The following is a 24,486-nucleotide window of genomic DNA, read 5'->3' as shown; positions in this document are numbered from 1 at the left end:
GGTAATTAAAAAAATGAGAGAATACAAGGGAAAGCATGGGGCTAAGCACTCTCCCTTTCCTTTATATTAATTTATATGTGAAATAAATAAAAAAAAAGAGTTTCTCATTTCTTTTCCTTTCCTTTCTCTTCTTTTCATTTACCACAATCCAAAGCTTAATTCACAGCAATCATTAATCAAAGTATTACTTGGATGAGTTGCAATAACTTAATCTTTTAAGAATTGAACTACCCTGATTTTTTTCCTTACCATTGAAACATGGTTTCATTGGCAAAAAAGAAAAAAGAAAAAAGAAAAAAGAAAAAAGAAAAATATATATATATATATATATATATATATATCTTTCTTTTGATTTATTGCGCAAAGGTGATACTATGGATTTTGTTGGACGTTATATTTATTGAAGATTAATATACAATGTGTAAATCAAATTATGCTTGGTGAGTGAACTTATTTTTATTTTAATAGCATTAATCAATGATATTAACTTGTAAAATTAACCAATCGTATAGCAGGCTGTCTTGTGCTACCAAAGCTGTCCACAATTGCTATATTTTTTTTTCAGAAAATTGACTGCCAAAATCAAACTACTGAAGTACTAATTAAATTATAGTATTATTTCTTTTCATAGCTTTAGCCCTCACCAGTCACCACTAGAAAGTTTGCTCAACTTTACAATAAACAAAATGGAGGGGGCAATTCATTTTGTTTGGGTATTCCAAGCCAAGAAGAATATTTTTGAGCCTGTCTTTGGCTTTTGGGGAGAGAGGGTCACGCATCACTTTGGGCCAATCTCATCAGCATAGAAAATTAAAGCTATAAATCAGCAATTTATTGAAAGTTGCAGAGAGATATGAGAAAGAAAATTGTCTGCAACAGTGTGATTTATTGATAAATTATTAAAGTTTATGGACAGTCAGGTTCAACCTAACATAAGGTAATTATAATGACAGTGATCATAGTATTGTGGGGCGTAACCCCATATTTTCTACCATGCAGAAGACGCCGATCGTTGGTGGGAATTGGTTACAAGTGGCTATGGTCAGGCCATGACCCACTCTCGCTTCATCTCAACACCGGGCATGCCGACAACCGTTTTGGAGTATTCTATAATGTCCAATTGATGGTCTTGTGGGTTTTTTCTTTTTTTTCTTTGGATTCCGAACTTTAATGATTCATTAATTTTGTGTGAAGAGGGAAAACAAAACTTAAAAAGAGAGTGGCTTGATTGTGTTTTGGACAATGAAAATGAAAATTCATAAAATGATAGTTCATTTTTTTATTATATAATTATTACGCTTAAGTCAATTGATCAACCGTCAAAGTTTGATCAATGTAATTTTGCCTTTGTGTCACCTAGACAACCACGTTATTTATTTTCAAGAAAATGGTTCACCCATTGCTAAAGGAAAGACTTACCTAAAGTCCTATGAACATCAAATCAAGACAATTATTTTAAAATTGATCACTTGACATCCAACTTGCTTAAAATCATTAAATGTGACCCACATCTGCTTAATTAAGATCATTAATACGATTAGCAGCTACCTAAGTGGACCTTTCTCTAGCTCCAGGCAAACATCTTATTAATTGTCAACTATTTCAGTCAGATCACTGCTTCTCTATCTCAGACATGGAAGACCAAGTAAGCAAAAGAACTAGAATTAAGAGAATACCTAAACCGGTTATGCACACGTTGAGCTTCCCTCCATTAAAGTTTCTCTCACACACTTCACCATCTTAATCTCTATTACTTACTTCTCTACCCTATCTCAGGCAATATACTTAAGCGTCGGGGCACGCTTCAAAGTAACAACTCTGGCACCTCTTGACCATGTTTTTTGACTGTAAGTTACAATTGTTTTTCGCTTTCACCTTGCCTCCTTCCTTCTAGTTAAAACACCCAAAAACACCATCAATAAAGAGCCACTACCAATTGGCACGCCTACATTCTCTCCCTTATCACTCTTTCTCCCATGTTTTAACCCCTACTACACTCCTCCCCCTCGACCCTCTTCTTGAGTGTTATCTTCTGCCAATTTCTCCTTAATAGTGGCAGCCAAAGTCTGGTCCTTCCCAGTGATGATGCAGAAGTCATGAATGTTCCTGGGCATGGCTAACTTCTTGTGGGAGATTTTGGCATTCTTCAACGCCTATACGTACTTAGCTTCATCCTCATTCAACTTAGGTATCTCCTTAGTCAAAGGATTGGCATATGATTACTTTATTTTGAATGGGAACCTCACCCTCGCTGCCCCTGTATGTGCCACCACAAATAGGTCATAATACAAGTGGATGTTGGAAGGCAGATCTATAACAATCGCTTTGTCCTGAACTTGTAAGAAGTGCAACCAGCTATAAGCTTCATTCAACATATACAATGTCAGAATCACGTTCATTGAGGGCACCCACTCATTTAACTTGCAATGAATGAGGTACATCACCAAAATGGCCCAAGTGGTTGGCGAAAGTTGATTGGCAGCAACATTAAAGGTGGCCAATAATAAATGAAAGAATGAGTTCAATAGTAGATGTAGATGGAATCCATAATGAAAGTTGTGCAGATAAAACCCTGTAATGCCTCCAAACTATCCTACTTGGTTGATAGTGAACCTTCGAGGAGGCAGAGTAATTTCTTATATAGGATCGTTGCGGTCAAACATCACATGATCCAATTCGTGCTCCATCATCGCGCTAGTAGCATGACAAGCATAACCATTTGGAGGCCATGAACCTAGCACCAAATCCTTTGGCTCATTTATAACAACTCATTTTTGTTGGGCTAAAAGCCTCCAATCCAATCATACCAGCGGAAGCGAAATCAAACAATAAATCAAACACACAAGAGACAACAATTTAACGTGGTTCGATCCAACTTACCTACATCTACGGATGAGAAAAAAGATCCACTAATTGTAAAGAATTACAAACTTACATCGAATCATCAACCTCACTCAACAATCAATACTCATAAGACACTCTCAATCTCCTCTAGTCCAATGAAGTATTCTCTACCCAAACAAACACAAACTCTTGTGCACCCTTTCAACATAACCAAACAAACACAAACTCTTGTGCACCCTTTCAACATAACCAAACACATACCCATATGCTCCCATACATCATACCTATGTGAACCCTCTCAGTCTCCTCTAGTGCACTCACAAACAAACATACACACCCATAAGACGTAGAGCCCCAATACTCCTATGGGTTGTCTATCCTACAAAATCCTACAACTTTCTTACATCTTTTTCTCATATCTAACCCTGTAGAGACTTCATATATTTATAACCATACAAACTTGCTCATTAAGAATCCCTCTCCTCTTAGAATTCTTCTCCTGTAAGTCAAACTTGCCAATTAAGAATCCCTTTCCTTTTAGAATTCTTCTCTTGCAAGTCAAACTTACCTATTAAGAATCATCTTTCTCTTGAAATTCTTCTTTTGCAAGTCTTCTTGTCCATCAAGCAATATCTGATAAATCCCAAATAAATCTCTAACAAATCTCAAACAAATCTCTTATGGGATTTGAGTCAATATTCCCAACAATTTTCTCTTGTACTGCCCACGCCCATTAGCAGGAACACCAACCGTAGCACAAGCATTAAGGGTTCCCCCTCTCTAATCACTATACTTCCATTGTGATTACCACCAGCCTAACTCCTTTGGCCTTCATGACCTCTAGGTTGGCTACCCTCATCTTTTTTCTGAGCTTTTTGTGTGTTTCCCTTCCCAATCTGGCTGCCGGCATTGGTGACTGGATAACCTCATTATCCACATTGGAACTTTTAATCACAATTCTTCTCTTGGTGCCAATTCTCTCTTTTCTTCAAATAACCTAAATACTAAATAGAAGTAAAATAACGAACTGCAAAAACCTTACCCAGTAAAAGAAAATTTTTAAAGTTTGCAAGAACACGAAGAACAAGCACAAAAAACAGGAATCACAAACTTTTTCTTTCTTGAAAATAAATAGCAAAGGTGAAGGCTAAAATTTTTCTTAAGTATCCAATTTATGTCTAGCCAAAAGGGCAAGTGTGAAATGACACCTTTGAAATGGCACCTCTGTAAATCGTTTTAATTGATTCTGGAATAACCTACGTTAACCCCCCCTTAAACAACCCTTCGGTTACCTATTTTTCAAAATCAAAACATTCATTCCCTTATAAAAACATATATATTTTCAGAATTATAACTAATAATTGCAAGAAATGGCTCTCTATTCCTAGCACGGCACGTGGCCTGTCCAATCGTTTTCCTCAAAATCACAGGCAACTTCAAGCTCATCTGAAAACAATCACTGCATCCCAACATGGCACGTCATCATGCCAAGCTTGCCAAGCGACAAAAACCCCTCACCAAAGCACTTTTTCTCCTATTTCTTTTTCTTTTTTTTTTTTTATCAAGCTTTGGACAACGGTTCGAGTGCGGTCACTTTATAACCTCCCTCAAACCTAAGGCGCAGTCATTATGCATAAATCAACTGTTCAATGGTCAAAGCTTGGTCAATGTAACTATGCCTTTGGGTTGCCCAGACAGCCATGTTATCTTCCTCTCAGGAATTGGCTCGCTCGTTGTCAAATGAAAGACTTGCCTACGGTCTCACTGAAATCAAGTCAAGGCAATTACTTTAGAACTGATCACTTGACATTCAATTTACTTGAGATCATTAAATATGATTAGTAATTATCTATGTGATCATTTTTTGAATTTTACTCAAATATTTTATTAACTGTCAGCTATTTTAGCCCTATCAACTTTAAATTATCTTAGTTAAATCACCCTTTCTGTCTCAAACATAAGTTAATTAGAAGATCGGGCAAGTAATTAAGAGAATACCTAATCCTACTATGTACACTTTGAGTTTTCCTTCATTGAAGCTTTTCTCACACACCTCATCATCTTAATCTCCCTTACTTATATCTCTCTCCTATCTCAAGTAATATATTGACTTGAGCATTGAAACATGCCCTGGAGTAACAACTCCAGCACCACAGTCACCCCTGACCATGTTCTTTGGTTGCAGGTCACAACTGTTCTTCATTTACACCTCACCTTTTTCCTTCTAGTTAAGACACCTAAAAACACCATCAACAATAATCAAAAGTGTATGTGTAGAAAAAAAATGAGTTTAGAATTTCAAAATTATTTTCTTTTTAAGAGATATTGTCATAAATAATCTTAAATTATAATGAAATGTTCAATTTAGTACTTCAATTTTAAGCATTTCTAATGTGGTATATAAATTATAAATCTATTGACTAATATGTTATTCGAAAATTTTTTTATTTGTTACATATTAGCATTTGCAACTAATCGCTCTGAGTAACACATTTATCTATAGATTTATAATTTAAATACTATATTAAAATTTTTTTAAATTCAAATATTACATTAAATGTTTTACTATAATTTAAATATCATTAATAATACTAACCCTTCCTTTGATAAAGAAAATGAGTCTTCAAAGTTTCAAATTCATCTTTTCTTCCATAAAGAAAAAAATAATCTCCTTATGCACAACTTTACAATTATGATTAAAAAATTGATAAGCATTTTTCATTAACTTTGTTGAAAAAATTTTAGTTTTAATAATTACAATTTCTTTTCTTTCAAGAATTGACCATGTATCACAAATAATAAAAGAAATAAAGAAACGGAACATGGTGTAATAAAACAACTAAAAAAAGACCAAAACAAATCTATGGGTACAAAAAATCATAATATTTTTTATATTTGTTAGAATTAAATCTGCGCTTCGTTGAAGGATAATTTTTTAATTTTTTAGTTCATATTTTAAATATGAAAGAAGTATATTTTTTATATCAAATTTTAATAGATCTAACATATAGACAAATATAAGTGTATTTATTTTTTAATATAAATTATAACTTAATTATATATAAATATAATTTTTATTAAATTAAGTTATTAAATAATATCTTTATTAATATAATACATATATAAAAATAAATGTTAAATAAATAATAAAAATATTATTTTATTATCCCGAAGAAGGTCGAGATAGAGCACCTCAAACCCGATCTTGACTTGAGCCAAATTGTTCAAAAAGATAAAACTTAACTCAATCCTTATTTAAAAAAAACACATTGAATGGATCGTGACGAATCAAAACATATTAAATATAAGTTGTTTTATCATTTACATCTATTAATTTTTTTTATAAAATTTATCTAATAAATAAAATTATTAATAATATATATAAATATAGAATTAAATAAATAATAGAATATTATATATATATATATACACACATACCAAGAATGAGGCGTAACACCTAAAGCCTTAATCAAGCTTGATAAAAAAAATAAAAAACCCTCGACTCAATTATCTCAAATTTAAAAAAATACACAAATTAGATAAGAATAAATTGAAATACATCAGATACAAATTTTTCTCTATTAACTTTTTGGGTACAAGATTTATCTAATAAAAAGAAAAAGTAAAAAAATTTTTAAAAAAAGAAACAAAAACCCAAAAAACTTTAAAAAAAAAAAACAAAGAAAATGAAAAAAAAATGAAGAATGTGCCGGATAAACACCCAAGATGGGGTAAAATAACTTAATTCCGTTTCCATCCTATCTCCTTTTTCAAAAGAAAAAAAAAATCTTGATCCGATCTCAGTTTAAAAGAAAAACATCTATATTGGATTGATACCAACCAAAATTAATTAAATACAAATTGATTTATTATCTCTACCTTTTTTTTTATCTTTTTTTTTTATAATAAAATTTATCTAATAAATAAAATAAAAAAATTAAATGATAAAAAACAAAAAATGAATTAAATAAAAAAAAAAGGAATGAAATAAGGGAGAGGTGACACGTTGATACACTCTCCTTCCTCATTAACTACAAAATTAGGTATCAGTTATTATTCAATGACCAAAAGATCTAATCATATTCATGATCTTTGCATTTGACATCCAATGTTTATATTACACCATAAAACCTCTACTTATGATAAACTGAAAACAATATGATTAAGTTAATCATATCCTATAGGTGACAAGAAAATTCAAAATGTTATTAAAGGATATTTTTATCATTTTTCATTAATAAGTCGACACAAATTTTTTTTCTTTTTCATATGTTTGAGTGACAAATCAGAAACAAACGTGACTAAATTATACTATTCAGTGACAAGAAAATTTAAATTGCTGTTAAAAGCTATTTTTAACCAAAATTTTAATAAATTACCTCTTATAAGTTGGCACTAAAAATCAATTTTTTTTTATGTGATAGAATGTATAAATTATATTAAAAAAAACAAAAGTTATATTAAACACGAAATTATATATAAACTAAAGACCAATTACCATGAAATAAAACAAAATCGGGCTAATTTATTAATTAAACTCTACTTTCATAGTTTCATTATTATATTATGATTATTTTAATAGCAATATATTTATAACCTTGCTTTTTATTATTTTGTTTTTTTTTTTCCTTACAAATATAATGTAAAGACAAAAATAACTATACTATTTAACCTTTTTCTTTTCCATTTTTTATTTAATAATTCTTAAATAATTTTTAAATTAATATAAATAAATAATTTTTTAATAATTATATAATAAAGTAATAAATAAATAAATAACTAAAAATTAATAAATACATAAAAATAATAAATTTTATAATGAAATAAATTATTAATAAATAAATATGTCAAATAATTTAATGAATAAATAAATAAAAATAATTTTAATAATTTTCAATTTCTTATTAATTTCAAAATATCTAACAATTAAAATTTGTGTATAATGTCTACAATAATTTTTTTTCTTTTCACTACGTCTTATCTTATCATCACAATTGTGTTTATATCTAAACATATATTTTATTATTAATTTTAATCTTATAATATTTAATTTTATTATTAAAATTAATTTTATCGTCCCCCCCTCCAATTTCGCGTTATTATGTCCCTAAACACAATGATTGCTACCATTATATTTGCCTTCCGTTAAAGCAAAGTTAAGCATCATTAACAAGCAAAGTAGAGCTTTAGAGTTGAGATTTGAAAGAATTTTTTACATTTAAAATAAGCCTGAACGGTAGAGACAAATCACATTACTGTAATCATGATCATCAGTTGTAATAATCAAATTTTGGATTCTAATGTCACGTGACATTCAATTCCTAACAGCTTTTATTGACGTAAATGTGATCAAACAACAAAAGGCAAACTTAGTGCTCTAAAAAGAGAAAAAATCCAATCAGAGAGCAGACAGATTAGCTCATTTATTAATAATGAAAAACATACACATTATATTCCACAACAGCATTCCCAGTCTTGGAATCAAATGAATGAGTCCTTGCTTCGGCATAGCCACGAGCATACCTGAAAACCCCGCTCCCACCAACGACCGGCAATTCTCTGACCGGAGAAAACACCGAGTTACGCCCCAAAACGCTAAGATTGCTGCCATTGTATTTCCCTTCCATGAAAGCAAAGTTATATGCCATTAACAAGCTAAAATCAGTTTGTGATGCTAAAGCATAAATCCCTTGTGCTCTGCCAACAAGTTTGGAGTTGATATCGGGGTTGATCGTCAAAGGGTCGTCAATCATCACCACCGCACCAAAGGGTGAGGAGGCGTTTGTTGTGGGTGCTTTGGCTACCCGGATAGCGGTTGGGTTTTTGCCAACGACTATGTCATGAAAGTAGAAGTGGAGGTGGCTTAGTTTCTCTCTCTTCAGCCCAAGGGATGATGGGGGTAGAATTCGGGAGAAAGACTTTGATTCTATGATGGCGATGATTGAGAAGAATGAGAGAATTGTGAGGGCGAAGGGGACAGTCGAGGAGAGTTTTACGAGGATCGCCATGATTGAGGGGATAAATATGTTCTAAGTGCCTGAAAGTTGTAAATTATATGCAATATAACTTGAAGTACTGTTTACATCGACTTGGAAAAATTGGTTTAGTTGTACCTAATTAACTAACTGTTACAAAAATAATATATATAGATTTGGTAGAAAAATCCTATATCAAATTGATTGGTTAAAATTAATAAAGTAATAACGTTTATAAGCACAGAGGTTGAAAATTGGTCTCAATTTCAGCAAATTTAATCTTTATAATTTTATTAAATACTAGTATGGTGACTGTTGCTACGGTTTTTTTTTTTAATATAATTAAAAATTTAAAATATAAAAAACAGTATACTAAAATATAAATAATAAAAAAAATCAAAATAAAATCAATCTAATAAATTTGAAAAGTAATGAAGCAATGTGCACCTTTCAAGATAATGGTGTTCTTCGCCACAGTCTCTCTCACAAATGAATATGTCAATAGGTTTCCTAGAAATACATTCAATGCCTCCTGTATTAGTTTGAAAACAAAAACAATATCAAACATTAATTTGTAAGAGTGCAAAATAAAATGTAATGATATACGCATGTATGTCATCTTCTTGCAGTTGGTGCATTGCTCTGAGAAACTCAGCCCATTATATTCTGATTTCACCTTGGTCTTTGCAAGTGCACAAATAATAACCCATTGTTCTATGAAATCACTTCAAAGTTTAAATTCATGCATAGATTGAAAAAAAAAAAAGTAATAAGTTATAAACCTTCATTAGTCTTCAATTTGTTCAGGCATCCTTTATATGCTAAAGTATCTACAAAAGGAGAGAAAGGGACCCAAAAATCAGGCATAAACTTTCAAGTTCATATATAACATTGTCACAAGAAAAACAGGTTTAAAACATATTGTATTAAGGAAAATGTCAGACAGAAGCAGCCATTTTTAACAAAGTTCTCGTTAATATATGATTATATAAAAGCCCAAAAATGAATCCCAATGTCTTGTATTGGCATGTTCCAAAACCCAAAAGCAAGATGAAAGTTCAACTTTTCAAAAGTTGTTCCCTTGCTTTGTTTACCATTTTAAATAACTCCAAGGATGTGGTGCCACAAGAAAAAAAATGCATTTCCTACTCTCTTATCAGCTTATAATTGTTAGTTATTGATAATTCATCAAAGAAAGTATATAGTAATATCACGTGGGAACTATTGAGATTCTGAGACTGAAAGGCCAAAATACTAAAATAACTTTTGATTTTTTTATTTATCTGTTCCTTAATTTAAAGTATATTTTGATTATTTTATTGAGATTCTCCAAAAAAAAAAAAAAGCATATGGAGAACTTGGAAGATCTAAGAAGAGTTTTAAATATGATAAATTTGCTTTTATGCCACAATGATAGAGGTCTTACCTAGCAGTGGTTTCATCGTCTGGAATAGACATGGGCCCTTTGATACCACCACAGCAGCTATATCCAATAACCACAATATTCTCCACCTGAAACCAAACATTCTCTTTTACACATCCAATTCCATAAGCTGGAATTTGAGACAGCAAATCATGCTGAAAGAAAAGAAAAGGAAATGTAAGTTTTGGGTCTGTTCGACTGGCTATAGTTACCAAATTTTCCTGCTGACGGTTGTCTCAGATAATGTATCCCAAATCTGCATGATAGTAATATTAATCACACCTGCATTTAATGCTACCAAATTTCATTAATAGTAAAATTTTAATATTGCAAGATTTTCCAATCACTCCCAATTTTCCCCCTGAGCCTCCATAGCCAGAAAAAAGGATTATCATGTGAGAAGTGGAAAAGACAGTTCTCCAATAACATTCACAACATTACGTGAGAATGAATACGTTTTGGAGTAGTCAAAAAACAACACATGGCTTCTCAATTACTTCCTCTAAATCACACTTACTGCTTTAGGATTCCTTGAATTATTAGACAAATCCCAAAGTTATACCTGCAGCAAATAAAGATCAATGAATGAAACCATCTAAACTATATTCATAACTTTACACATGAAAGCACTAAAAGAAAACCTTAATTTACCTTTTCATCCATGGATCTAGTTGCAAGGAGCTGTAAAAATAAATAAATAAAACAAGTCATGCACATGAAATAAATAACCTGACCAAGGAATGAGAAATAGACATAGGTTTATATGTTTGGTGCTACAGGATTATTTGAAAGGGTGCAAGCAGCTTTGTCATGTGCATGGAGAGTAAAACTTTATTGTGGCACGAATATCATAACCTCCGACTGTACCATATTCAAGACTCACCTGATTAAAACTAAAATTATCTTAACATGCATCCTTTAACAAAGCTAGCCTTTCTCTGTTTCTAAATGGAAGAAATCAAATGAATGCAGCAGCATCTCTGAGAAGTTATTAGCCTAGGTAAAAGGCTGAAGCACACACCATGGATGAGTAATCAGTGTGTGGATCCCACGCCAGACATTCAACCTCAGCAGTGAAGGACCACTTAAAACCAGAATGAGATGGTACTCCCCCATCCTTCTGCAATGTATAACTATGGCAAAAGTGTAAGTCCCAATACTTGAAAGCAATTTAGGAAGAAAAACCAAATATAAATTGCTTCAGTAGGACAGCAGAAAGTATGCACAAATTCTAAGCATGTAAACAATTTAATTACCATGACAATTGAACGATCAAAAGATCCACTAAAAAACTGTGGCAAATGATGATTCGAAGCAACTGCTTGAACCTGCAAAGTTACAAAGAAGAATATTTAAATAAGAGCAACAATTAATAACAAAATTTAACAACGATCAAGCAGTTAAACCGAGATTGCTATAGAAGGCAAAATTACAGTGGCGGTTTTTATATAATACCATAAATCATACATGCATAAAATGACAAATTTGTCAATAAATCATAGCAAAAGATCCCAACTTGAACTTTGAAGAAGAGAAAAAGGAATACCAAATTTAATTTCAGCAAAGTGTGAACAAATATCAATCCATTTGAAGCAAATCAGATCAGCTAATAAATCATGCACAAAGAATTCAATCATAAAAATCAGATCCCCTTTTACTTGAAACCCTAAACAAAAAAAGGGGGCAAAGATTAATGAAAAATCAAAGGGGAATAATTTAATACCAAACTCTTTTTCGGATTCTCAACTTCGAACTTGCTGTGATAAAGCACTCAATCAAGTACATAAAATCCAACACTCAATCCAGCACTCAATACAAAAATGAAAAAGTACATACTTACTCGAACTTGCTCTGAGAAAGCACTCAATCCAAAATCTAAAACTTTAAGAACACCATAGGAATCTAGAAGAAGATTCTCAGGCTGCAAAAAAGGAATATGGATGATTACGTATGAATTAGGAAGTAGAACCCACATTGAAGAAACTTCTCCAATTTCCCAAGTCAAAAACTTTGAAACAACTCATTAATCAGTTAATAAAGAGAAACTCCAAACCTTCAAATCTCTATGGTAGACGCCTCTACTATGGCAGTAATCAACAGCACTAATAAGCTAAAGGAAATAGCTACTAGCCTCGTCCTCTTTGAGTTTTCTGCGCTTGGCCTACAACAAACATAAAAGATTTTTAATACCATAAACAATAAACAACCTACTACTCTTTTATTATACAACCAAACAAAAACTCCATGAGCGGTTATAAATTAAAAAAAAAAAACATGTTCATTAAACTATAAATATCCTTAAGTAAATTAATGACGGTTTCTTACAATTTTGTGGAAAAGCTTGCATCCATCAACAAACTTGATCACGATATAAATCTTTGTCTTGCTTGCCATAACCTATGCAGAATGCATTCGAAGCACAGAAATTTCAATTAAATATTATCATCAGCAATACTTAACTGAATAAATAATACACCATAATTCAGGGATTAGTTTATTTACCTCGTATATCTTAATAACATTGGGATGCTTGATAAGCTTTATAGTTGATATTTCTCTCTTTAGCTGCCCCAATAAAATCATCATTAAAGAAAAAAAAAAAAGCTCAAAAATGTTAATGCTTGAATAGTTTATTAAAAAGTCAAAACAAATTAACCAAAGACTTTCATTTGGCAACAAAATTTAATCATAACCCAAATTCAATTAAACCCGACGCTTGAGCAGTGGAACCCACACTAAAGATTGGTGTTAGCGATGGTCCCACTTTTTTGTTTCTTTTAATGTTGTTTACATGCATGGAAGAGACTAAAAGGGGCACTTTTACCTGTTCGACCATTCGGTGACACAAAACTTGGTCACGGTCCAGGATTTTAATAGCCACATACTCGCAGGTCTCAACATTCTTAGCGAACTTAACCTTTGCAAAACTCCCTTAACCCAAGGTTTTTCTGAGTTCGTACTTCCTTACACATCTCCTTATCGTCTGAACCTGCGTCGTAAAATAAAACCCATGATTTAAAAACCAAAGAAAACTTAACTGAAACCAGAAGAAGCCAGTAAAACAAATCACCTTCAGTGGCAAGTTCCGTCGCTGATTTGCCGCTTATCGCCCCCTATCACCGGGTTGCCGTGCGCCACCACCATTTCTAGTTATTGATCGGCCAAGTCTTTTTTCCTTTTACCAATTCCTAGAAAAAAAAATCGTAAAAGATCTTTTGACCGAAACCCAAAAACATCAATTTACTCCCCAAAATCAAAATCAACCCCTTTTGCTTCCTCTGTTTTCTGCCACCATACAAAAGAAATTTTCCTTTTCCTTTTTTCTGTCAAACACTGATTTGAAGAAACCAACTTCCACCAAGTCAAGATATTTGAAATTCCTTTTTTATTCTTCGCTTTCTGAACAATGTTGGGTTTTCTGGGTAACATTATAGATCGATTCTTAACTTGGTGATTGTTTATGGGTTTAATGGGTTGCGTTTAGACGAGGATCACCCGTTGAAGAAAGACAGCAAATTTTTTTGCCTTTCTTGATTCCCTGAAAAACAACATATTCTCGAACATTTTACCAAATTTATCCATCAATCATTTTTAATTATTTTGGTGACCTGTACAGAAAATTGAGATTTAGGGGTTACTTTTATAGATGCTATAGATTGGATTGAGAACAGTCATCAACGGCGTGAATATTCAATCGTTAAATTCAGTGATGTGGCATAATTTTGATTAGGTGGCAGGGTACTGTGGCTTTTTTGTTAATTGGTTACATATTTTGGGTGTTTAAAAATCTCAAAATTTTTTTGTCAAGGGGCTAAATACTACTTTTTTGTCATGCTTTCTTGATATAAATTATTATTATTATAATTGTAGTTATTCTAAAAAAATATTATAATTATAATTAATAAAAATTTTAAAAAAATATTTGAAACAAAATAATCAATTATTGTTGAAAAAATTCGTGTGATGTAACCAAAATCTAACTCGATTTTTTTATGAATAGGAAAACACAAGAAACATTAATCATGTCGCTAAGCTTAACCGTTTTTGTATTATTAATTTATGTGTACATAAGCAAACCAGTAATTAAAATGACGATTTTAACCTGGCCTTGGGTTGGGTTCTCTTGATTGGGTCTAACCATGTAGCCCACAACCCTCTTTCTCGCTTAGGAATTGGGCCAAGGAGATCTATAGAAAAAGTTGGTCTATAAAAAGTCACAACCCAAAACAGGTGGCATTCAGGTTTCAACACGACAGAAACATCGAAAGCAATATGTTCTGAGTTCTGGGTTGGAGTTGGGAGCTGGGAAAATAGGACAGAAATCAAAATTTAAGAAGAGAAGGTTTGGGAGTTTGGGATAATAGGACGAGAGAGGTATACGAGGAAAAACTAAGGAATGAGATTCTGTACCATGATCCAACCATCAACCCTGGCTTAGGTTCCGCTTGTTGCCCTCGTTGACTCTGTCTCTTAAACCTTGATTCCGTAATCGATTCATCTCTCTCTCTTTTTCTTTTTCTCTCTGTTTTGTAACTCAAAAGATATGATTACTGGATTCTTTTTTATTAATTTATTTATTTTTAACAGGACAAAGCCGAATGGCATTTACTTCAGTTTTACATGATGCTACTGTAGTGGTCAGTTCTTTTCCTCCTCTTTGGATCATATTTTCTTTAATTAAATCGTTTTTTTTTTTTTTGTTTTACTTTCAAACTAAAACAGAAAATGGGAAGAAACATATATATATATATATGTATATATATAACCTAATGTTCTCATTTGTAGTTTAGGGCTACTTGCCTATGTTATTGGTCTTTTGGTTGAGCAGAAGGTTCATGGTTTTTTGTTTTTATACTGGAAAGCTGTAAACCTTTAGTTGAGATTTGATAACCATTATTTCCAAGCTTAGACTAGTTAGAAAGTGTTACTATGCTTTACTTTTTCATATCTAAGCCACAATTTAAAAAAAAAAAAAATAAGGGCATACCTTTAATGTTTAGAACTTGAATTTTCAATTTGGAGGTTTCATGTTTGAATCTTGAGGTGATGGAATATAGGGTTATGGGACTTAAGACCTCTACCACTCAATGTGTAGCTCAAGCCCAAAGGTTTTTTATATGTATAAAAAAAAGGAGGTTAAATAGTTGGTGTTTATGCAAGTTGGAAAATACCTTTTGAGATTTGAAAATAAAATTTGTTTCTGCAATTGAATCATTCTAGTTCTATTTCTAGATACCATTATCAATCAATTTGGTCATGTTATGATGGAATCCTTTAATTTTGTTTATAATAAGAAAGTATGTATATTAATTGAAAATTATAGATTGTAGTAATGACTCTTTTCATTTAATCTTGATTATTAAAGTAATATTATATATGTGTATTTTTTTCTTTGTGTTATTGGAATACTTATGACATGTTTTTGTTCTATATGATAGTTATGATGAGACGTCGTGCAAAAAGTACTCTTAATCGAAGTGGTTATAGAGTAAGATCCATGAGAGGTGATTTACATTTCGAGTCATCATCAAACCGATATAGCATAATCCACCATATGGGTCAACGTCAGCACAGATGCAGTATGATCAACTATATTGGTCACCTCCAACACTGATGATGGATGATCCATCGACGGAGCATGACGTCAATCCAAGATTAGCCAATGATCCACTAGTTGGAGAAAAAGAAGGGACAACAACAAGGCAGAGGACTAAGAGGCAAACAAAGGGTTACCAACTCCTACAAATCCAAAGAAGTGAGTGTGGATTACTCCGTTAGGAGAAAAGTATTAATTGTTTTCTTATTGTTATTTGTTTTTTAATAAATGCGTTCAATTAAACTAATCTTACTAACAAATGGATGTTGGTAGTTGTATTGAGCAATCATTAGTTAACTCAACAATTTTAGGAATAATTCAAGCGAATTATACTGATTCTTGGCCGACATGAGGTAAAGTACCTACGTCAGTTAAGGTTATGATGTTTAATAAATTTAAAGTAGTAAATGGATATGTTTTTTGGTATATATTTTTATTTGATTTGAATTGGAAGTTCAAATTATTGTCAACGAGTTATTATATTCATATTTATTATGTTAGAAAAAATATCAGTGGGTTGAGTCGGATGATGAACTTGTTCAATGAACATGTAACAATATTTCAAAAAATAGATTGAAAGACTTATTGTTCGATGAGAGAGAATTGACAATAAAAGAGTGTGGAGTTGATAACATCATAGATTGCAGATGTATGAAACAGAGATGGATCACAGCTCCAATTTGGGATACTCTTATTAAGAATGTATGGAGCACTCCCAAATGACAAAACATCTCCGCCAAAGCCAAACAAAATGTGGAACACAAAAAGAAAGAATTATTACGAAGCACACTGGTGGATCAGTTGCTTTTCCTGTTCATAGAAAAAGAATGGTATGATCTTTTTTCACAAGTTATTTTTATCATCAAATGTCAATAAATTATATAAGTTGTATTGTTACATGTTTCATTGAGTGTGTCTAAACGAATGCAGTCACTTGAGTTGCAATGAGAACCCACCTTTACAAAATTTTTCAATCGCATTCACAGACGTTCAGGAGGACGTAGTGATTTTGTTGATAATAAGTTTAGAGTTGTCAGTTTATATGACTATCCGATGACTGTGGATAATTTAAAATTGCTGCCTTATTTTATTGAAATTGATAATATCTTGTACGTTTTTGTGATGCTAAGACTTTGTGAGAAGTGAAAATTATTGTGTAATTTACTTTGTGATTGTGGTTGTGTATTGTGATTGTTGCTTAAATATCTTTATAGTGTATTGCGATTAGATGATATTTGTGAAATGTAAAAATTTTTGCGTATTTTGAAATATGATGACGGTTGTGTACTATGATTGTTGATCAACTATCTTTATCGTATATTAGTATTTTACACTAGTCTGATGGTTGTTTATTGTGATTATCGATGAACTATGTTAATAGTGTATTATGATGACTAGTTATTTGTAAAAGGTCTTTACGTATCTAGATAAGATCATATTTTTGAAAGGTGAAAATTATTGTGTATTTTCATTTGTAATTTTGTTTGTGTATTGTGATTCTTGATGAAGTATATAGTAAAGTAATTGAAGGCCAAAACATTGTAAGAAATCTTGTATTTAACTAGATAATGTTTTGTGTATATTGAAATGCAATGACTTTGTAAAGTATGTAACAATCAAATATTGACGTTATAAATTGTTTGAAGTTGTGATATTTTAGTGAACTATATAAGTCCTATGGTAGTGATTATTGTTTTAAAATTTTTGTAGAAAAACTATGTTGTTGCATTATCTTAGAAATACAGTGAAGACTGTTCCAATCATCTAGACTTTGATCCACAAGCATGGACTAAAGCTATTGGAGGGGTTGAAGCTACACACACTAGTGTATATAGTTTTGGATCAGCAAATAGATCTAGGGATCTTCTTCACTCAATTCAGTTCATTGCTGCAGCAGAATCATCTCACTTCGTTTATGGTCCATCACATTTGCTTTCTCAAGCTCGTCAGCCTCAGATAGACAAACGAATTGATAAGTTGAGGGCTAAGCTGAAGGCAGAGCTTAGGTTATTCGTGGATCAAATGATGCAGTTGATGAAGTCTAGACTACCATCACAATTTTCCAAACCTGATAACAACAACGATGATTATGGATTAAGAGGTGTAGTAGTAGCACAGTATTTTTTTTTTTTTTATTTGAATGAAGTATTTGATGAATGTTATTGATGTTTTATGGATAGATATTTTATGATGTTTTATGGATGCTGTGGATGTTCTATGGATCTTTGATGATGTATTTGATAGATGCTTGATGGATATTATCTGGATTTGATATTTTAATTAATAATAATAAAATATCTAAGTAATTACACATGTTTAAATTGTAATTTACAGATTTCTTAAATAATTATAGGTTTTTTGAATAATTATAAAGATTTTTATTTAAATTATTAATGAAACTATAATTTTATTGACGAAATTAACATGGAATTTCATTATTATTGGCGAAATTTTGATTATTATTGAAGGATTATTGACAAAAAAAAAATTTTTTGTGATAATTTTGAAGCTTATTATCAACAGATTTTATTGTCAATAAAATTCATTGGTAATTATCAATAAAAATTTATCTCGATAAATACGTAGGTAATAATTACATTGATATTTACCAATGAATTTTATTTATTATCGATAGAATAGCATTATTGACTTGGTTATCACAGATTAAATTTTTTGGTTGCTAAATCTATCGTTAATATTAATACCAACGAAATATTAAGTTCTGTTTATTTCGTGAAAAATGATTTTCAAAAAATAATTTTTACATTTTTAGATATTTGTTTAATAGAAAATTGATTGGTTAACGAAAAATGATTTATTGGTTAATGAAAAATGAGGTTTTTTTTGTAAAATTTGTCTTATGGATTTGAAAAAAGAAAAATATTTTTTGAAAAATAGTTGTCTATGAGTATAATTATTTATCAAAATTTTTGAGTATTAATTTTACTTATAAATAATATTATAATATTATATTAATAAATAACTAATATTATATTATAATATATTAATAAATAATATTATATGAATAAATATAAAGAATAATAAGTAGTTTTATTTTAAGTATTTTTTTATATTAACATAATATTTTAATATTAAATATTATTATTAAAATTTAATTATTGTTTAATATTAATAATTTAAATAATAATTAATTTCAATATATTTTAATAATGAGTAATTTTTAATATTTTAATAGTTAAATTAATATTATTTGAAAAAAAATTTTCAAAAAATAACCAAACAACGAAAATTTTTTTTATTAATTCATCTAAATAACAAAAAATATTTTTCAATCTATAAAATATAAATATTTTTTAAAAATCAATTTTCATAAATTATTTTATACGAAACAAATGGAATCAATCCGACAAAAAATTCTAATGGTAAAGGTTATTTTTTTTTTAAATTTTTCTAGTAGCAACATTCTCATCCATTTCCCCACAACTGAGACATATAATAATCAATTTTTGGATTCTCACAACACTTGCATTTAATTTCTAACACTTACAAACTTCATTCCCAATTATCCTTTAGATTTTGGTTTCCAAAAAAAAAAAAGGCTGATTAACCATAAAAACCAATTCAATTCTTTTTTAATAGCTATAAATGATTTTAATTAACTTTTATTGACATAAATGTGATCAAACAAAGGCAAAGCCGGTGCTTTAAATGAGAGAAAATCCAATCAAATAGCAAACAGATTAGCTCATTTATTAATAATGAAAAACATAGACATCATATTCCACAACAGCATTCCCGGTCTTGGAATCAAATGAATGAGTCCTTGCTTCGGCATAGCCACGAGCAAACCTGAAAACCCCGCTCCCACCAACGACCGGCAATTCTCTGACAGGAAACAACACCGAGTTACGCCCCAAAACGCTAAGATTGCTGCCATGATATTTCCCTTCCATGAAAGCAAAGTTATATGCCATTAATACGCTAACTTCAGTTTGTGATGTGTAAGCATAAATCCCTTGTGCTTTGCCAACAAGTTTGGAGTTGAAATCGGGGTTGATCGTCAAAGGGTCATCAATCATCACCACCGCACCAAAGGGTGACGAGGCGTTTGTTGTGGGTGCTTGGGCTACAGTGATAGAGGTTGGGTTTTTACCAATGACTATGTCATGAAAGTAGAAGTGGAGGTGGCTTAGTTTCTCTCTCTTCAGCGCTAGGGATGATGGGGGATAGGTTTCGGGAGAAAGGCTTTGATTCTATGATGGCGAAGATTGAGAAGAATGAGAGAATTGTGAGGACGAAGGGGACAGTGGAGGAGAGTTTTAGGAGGATCTTCGCCATGATTGAGAGGATAAATCGGCTGTGTAAGTGCCTGAAAATTGAAAATTATACGCAAGATGACATGAAGTATTACTGTTTACATTGACTTGGAAAATAATATATAGAGATTTGGTAAGAAAACTCTAGATCAAATGGTTAGGTTAAATTAATGAACTAATGATGTTTACAAGCAAATAGGTTGAAAATTCGTCTCCATTTCAGCTAATTTAATCTTTGTATTTTTATTAAATATTGGATTGAGAACAATCATCAACCGTGTAAATATTCAATCGATAAATTCAATGATGTGACGTAATTTTGATTAAGTAGTAGGTTATCGTGATTTTTTTTATTAATTGGCTGCATATTTGGGCTTTTTTAAAATCTCAATTTATTTTTTCAACGGCTAAATTTTATGCTTTCTGGATTATAAATTATTATTATAATTGTAATTATTTTAAAAAATTATTATAATTATAATTAATAAAAAATAAATTTATTATTTAAAACAAAATAATCAATTATTGTGAAAAATATTCGTGTGATGTAACCAAAATAATGTCACATCAACAAATTTAATTTTTTCAAAAAAAATCTAAAGTTTTTGATGAATAGAAAACACAAGAAACATTAATCATGTCACTAAGCTTAACCATTTTTGTATTATTAATTTATGTGTACATAAGCAAACCACTAGTGACAATGACGATTTTAACCTGGCCTTGGGTTGGGTTCTCCTGATTGGGTCTAACCATGTAGCCCACAACCATCTTTCTTGCTTTGGAGTTGGGTCAAGGAGATCCAAAGGAAAAGTTGGTCTATAAAAGATCACAGCCCAAATCAGGTGGCATTCAGGTTTCAACACGACTGAAAGATCGAAGGCAATCTGTTGGGAGTTGGGAGTGGGGAGTTGGGAGTTGGGAGCGGTGAAAACAGGACAGAAATCAAAATTTAAGAAGAGAAGGTTTGGGAGTTTGGGATAATGGGGACAAGAGAGGTATACGAGGAAAAACTAAGGAATGGGAATCTCTATCATGATCCAACCATCAAACCTGGCTTAGGTTCCGCTCGTTGCCCTCGTTGTCTCTCTCTCTTAAACCCTGATTCCGTAATCGATTCATCTCTCTCTTTCTTTTTCTTTTCTTTTTCTCTCTATTTTGTAACTCAAAAGATTTGACTATGGGATTCTGTTTTTATTAATTTATTTATTTTTAACAGGACAAAGCTGAATGGACAATTACTTCAGTTTTACATGATGCCACTGCAGTGGTCAGTTCTTTTCCTCCTCTTTGGATCATCTTTTCTTTGATTAAATCGTTTTTCTTTTGTTCTACTTTCAAACTAAAAGAGAAAACGGGAAGAAATATATATGTATGTATATATAATCCAATGTTCTCATTTGTAGTTTAGGGCTACTTGCCTGTGTTATTGGTCCTTCGGTTGAGCAGAAGGTTCATGGTTCTTTGTTTTTGTACTGGAAATCTGTAAACCTTAGCTGAGATTTGATAACTATTATTTCCAAGCTTAGACTAGTTAGAAAGTGTTTCTCTGCTATTCTTTTTCATATCTAATAGGATTCTGCTACTAGCCACACTTTAAAAAAAAAGAGAATAAGGGCATACCTTCAATGGTTAGAACTTGAATTTTCAATATGGAGGTTTCATGTTTGGATCTTGAGGAGATGGAATTTGGGGGTTATGGGATGTGCGACCTCTACCACTTAATGTGTAGCTCAAGCCCAATGGTTTTTTATATGTATAAATAAAACAAAAAAAAAGGAGGATAAGTAGTTGGTGTCTATGCAAGTTGGAACACGCCTTTTGAGATTTGAAAATAAAATTTATGTTTCTGCAATTGAATCATTCTAGTTCTATTTCTAGATACCATTATCAATCAATTTAGTCTTGTTATGATGAAATCCTTTAATTTGGTTTATAATAAGAAACTATGTATATTAATTGAAAATTATAGATTGTACTAATGACTTTTTTCAGAGGATCTATGTTTTTAGAGGTGGGAAAAAATATGGTTACTTTCAATCTAGTCTATTGCGCTGCTTCTTGCTCTAGATCATCATAGTGTAGACCATAACCATAAGATGGCAATCATTTTACGGTGGACTGTTTGTGAATTAAGTTAATGTGCAGAAAGATTGTAGATTATTATGACATTTGTTGCATATATTTTCGTATTTACCTTTTTTTAAATACTTAAATTTATTTTTTTGCTCAATAGTGTTTACTGCTTAGCTAATTGTACTTATTTTATTTGTTTTCAAATAGGCTGGCTCTGGTATTGGGGGAATGCTTAGTGCGGTACATGGTTTCAACACAGGTATTATTGGCCTCCTTTGTCTTCATAAGATTTGCATTTTGGCTTTTGCATGCACATCTCTTATGATTTTCTATTTTCAGGGATCCCATTCCTTCAGAATCACATTAAGGGACCAAAGTGGCTCCCATTTGTAACTGGGGTATGCCCCTTCTGTGTTCTAATTGCATTCCAATGCTTTCAAACTGTGACAATTCTCTAACTCATTTTTCCCTTTTACATGGCTGGTAGAATGCTTTTATTTGCATCTTCTAAAGCTTACTTAATTGAATTCTGTTATCTTCTTTGTTGACAGATTCCTCTGCTGCTGATGTTTTCAGGCGCCAGTGCAGCATTTGGAGGTATGAGTGTGCCCTTTCACTCCAGATATGAAGTAGTTGTAACTTATAAGATAATTCTCAACTTGGATAACAAAGCTTGATCTTATTTGTGCAAAGTTTTTTCTTTTTTCAAGTTTTTACCTTCCGCTTCAAGTAGGAAAGAGCAATTAAACATATTAATTTAGGAAAAACTTATCAAAGATTTACAACAGATAACCCATTAATGATAATTTAGAAAAAAGTACAATAAACTTTCATCGTCAGTATCAACAACAGGTAATTCTAATTCCTTTGTTATATAATTGGTAATCATTCAAGTATGCTGGTACTCTGGTAGGACTTAAATCATATTTTCTCTTTTATGAATTACTCTGCTATTCACACCCGCTTTTAACCAGCACACTTCCCTTGCACATCATGCGTTAAGTAGAACATGCAATGTTTGTCCATGAATTCACCATGCCATTGGATTAATTATTTAGTTAAAAAGCTAAATAGGTAGTAGGCTGCTGTTGTCTGTCAAAGCATTTAGCAAGTGGCTTCTTGCAGTTAGCATTTGAGTCTTAAGTTAGTCTCCTCGTACCTTTCTAGCCTTGTCCTATTTTTACCTTAAAGATTTTTAGAAGACACGTTTATTCTTTGCCAGAAAGTTTCATCCTACTTATCTATTTGTTTTCTTGTGAAATCTGAGAGACAAGGCTCCTTGGTTTGAGATTCATGTTTTGTGGTTAAGTTATGTTTCATTTGTAGTGACTCAATTTGGCAATCTAGGTAGTTTATGCTTAAGACTGGGTTTACAGTTCCATTTAAGTTGCAATGACTACTCCTGTCAGCACCAATCTTGAGAACTAGAATGTATTTTTTAATGATTATCACTTTTTGTGTGTTTGTGTGATCTATATAGACTTTAATTTGCTGTTGATATGTGAATTTTTAGGTTATGCACTTCCAAAGTTTGCACAACTCACTGTGACTTCCTATTATGCTGCCTCAAGTGCCTCACATTATGGAATTTCACTCCTCACGCGACACATTGAGGAGACCTACACTACTCGGAGTCAACAAGAAAGGCTAAGATGACTCCTTGCTGGTGCATTTTCTAGAGATTCTATTTTCATCAGTTATGTAAGCAATACAATACCTATGCGCATGGAACTTTTGGTTTTTTTTGTAATTTTTTATTTTCTTTTTCCCTTCAAGTGACGAATGTGTATACTTCTGAAGTTAATAAATAATAGTAGTAGTATCTTATTAAGATTTTTTTTCATTTGGTTGCATTATTGCTTATTTTTATGTGAGGTTAGTAACATCCTAATTACATCATACTGACATCTTATCTTGTGGAATTTATTGGTGTATCGATATCATTTACTGAAGGAAAAACAAGAAGTCTCTCTTAATATCTTATTAATGAACTCCCAGATGCCATCGCTTCCATTCTTTGGTTGGATGTTATACCTACAAGGATGCTGTATGCTTTAAGATAGAGTTTAGAAAATCTGTTCTAAACAACAAGCGGGGCTTATCAGATTTGGATGAATCTATTACTGATTTTAGCTGTAATTCTGGAAATTCGTAAAATTGGCTAATTGAGCATAGTGCCAAACTCATGTTTGGCTAGATTAGTCGTTGATATAAACAGCTCAATTCTGTTGCCATCTTGGTGGGAAATTTCAGGGTTGTTAAGAGATGGTAATGCAATGTCAGGATTAGTTCTTA

The 24,486-nt window shown here is 31.5% G+C and overlaps 2 protein-coding genes, 1 long non-coding RNA gene and 2 pseudogenes across 9 annotated transcripts; 2 read left to right on the top strand and 3 right to left on the bottom strand.

The window, feature by feature from the left end:
• Positions 1-8,147: 8,147 nt before the first annotated feature.
• Positions 8,148-9,392, bottom strand: LOC111296809 (dirigent protein 22 pseudogene; annotated as a pseudogene). Its single transcript, XR_016326122.1, has 2 exons — positions 9,267-9,392; positions 8,148-8,881 (listed from the first exon to the last, which is right to left on the bottom strand). The product of XR_016326122.1 is annotated as a dirigent protein 22 pseudogene (transcript).
• LOC111297781 (uncharacterized) lies at positions 8,851-14,273 on the bottom strand. 4 transcript variants are annotated; one of them, XM_089741262.1, is made up of 13 exons: positions 13,313-14,273; positions 13,067-13,231; positions 12,745-12,807; positions 12,568-12,639; positions 12,296-12,403; positions 12,083-12,163; positions 11,499-11,570; positions 11,264-11,362; positions 10,894-10,923; positions 10,455-10,498; positions 10,246-10,331; positions 9,602-9,649; positions 8,851-9,329 (listed from the first exon to the last, which is right to left on the bottom strand). In XM_089741262.1, the coding sequence occupies exons 7-13, from the start codon at positions 11,499-11,501 to the stop codon at positions 9,232-9,234; spliced, it is 408 nt and encodes a 135-aa protein (XP_089597388.1). In that variant the 5' UTR covers positions 11,502-11,570; positions 12,083-12,163; positions 12,296-12,403; positions 12,568-12,639; positions 12,745-12,807; positions 13,067-13,231; positions 13,313-14,273; the 3' UTR covers positions 8,851-9,231. The 4 variants fall into 4 exon arrangements, with proteins under 4 accessions (XP_089597388.1, XP_089597387.1, XP_089597390.1 ...); XM_089741261.1 differs by having other exon boundaries at positions 8,851-9,351; positions 13,313-14,271; XM_089741264.1 differs by lacking the exons at positions 8,851-9,329; positions 9,602-9,649 and adding an exon at positions 10,760-10,804 and having other exon boundaries at positions 10,282-10,331; positions 11,264-11,375; positions 12,079-12,163.
• A 195-nt stretch (positions 14,274-14,468) lies between these two features.
• On the top strand, positions 14,469-18,094 carry LOC111297313 (uncharacterized). Of its 3 annotated transcripts, none has more exons than XR_016326120.1 (5): positions 14,469-14,727; positions 14,830-14,879; positions 15,681-15,997; positions 16,112-16,668; positions 17,549-18,094. It is a non-coding gene; the product is annotated as an uncharacterized LOC111297313 (long non-coding RNA). The 3 variants fall into 3 exon arrangements; XR_016326121.1 differs by having other exon boundaries at positions 14,471-14,727; positions 16,486-16,668; XR_016326119.1 differs by having other exon boundaries at positions 15,681-16,668.
• A 1,434-nt stretch (positions 18,095-19,528) lies between these two features.
• Positions 19,529-20,292, bottom strand: LOC111297067 (dirigent protein 22 pseudogene; annotated as a pseudogene).
• Positions 20,293-20,978: 686 nt separating this feature from the next.
• On the top strand, positions 20,979-24,034 carry LOC111296351 (uncharacterized). The gene is made up of 6 exons (XM_022890611.2): positions 20,979-21,224; positions 21,335-21,385; positions 22,399-22,450; positions 22,531-22,589; positions 22,743-22,788; positions 23,705-24,034. The coding sequence occupies exons 1-6, from the start codon at positions 21,099-21,101 to the stop codon at positions 23,845-23,847; spliced, it is 477 nt and encodes a 158-aa protein (XP_022746346.2). The 5' UTR covers positions 20,979-21,098; the 3' UTR covers positions 23,848-24,034.
• The last annotated feature ends 452 nt before the right edge of the window (positions 24,035-24,486 follow it).

This window comes from Durio zibethinus, chromosome 12 (genome assembly GCF_047325235.1).
Source record: "Durio zibethinus cultivar Kanyao isolate XHJ-2024 chromosome 12, ASM4732523v1, whole genome shotgun sequence".
Lineage (NCBI taxonomy): Eukaryota > Viridiplantae > Streptophyta > Magnoliopsida > Malvales > Malvaceae > Durio > Durio zibethinus.
This window is presented reverse-complemented; position numbering and strand designations above follow the sequence as displayed.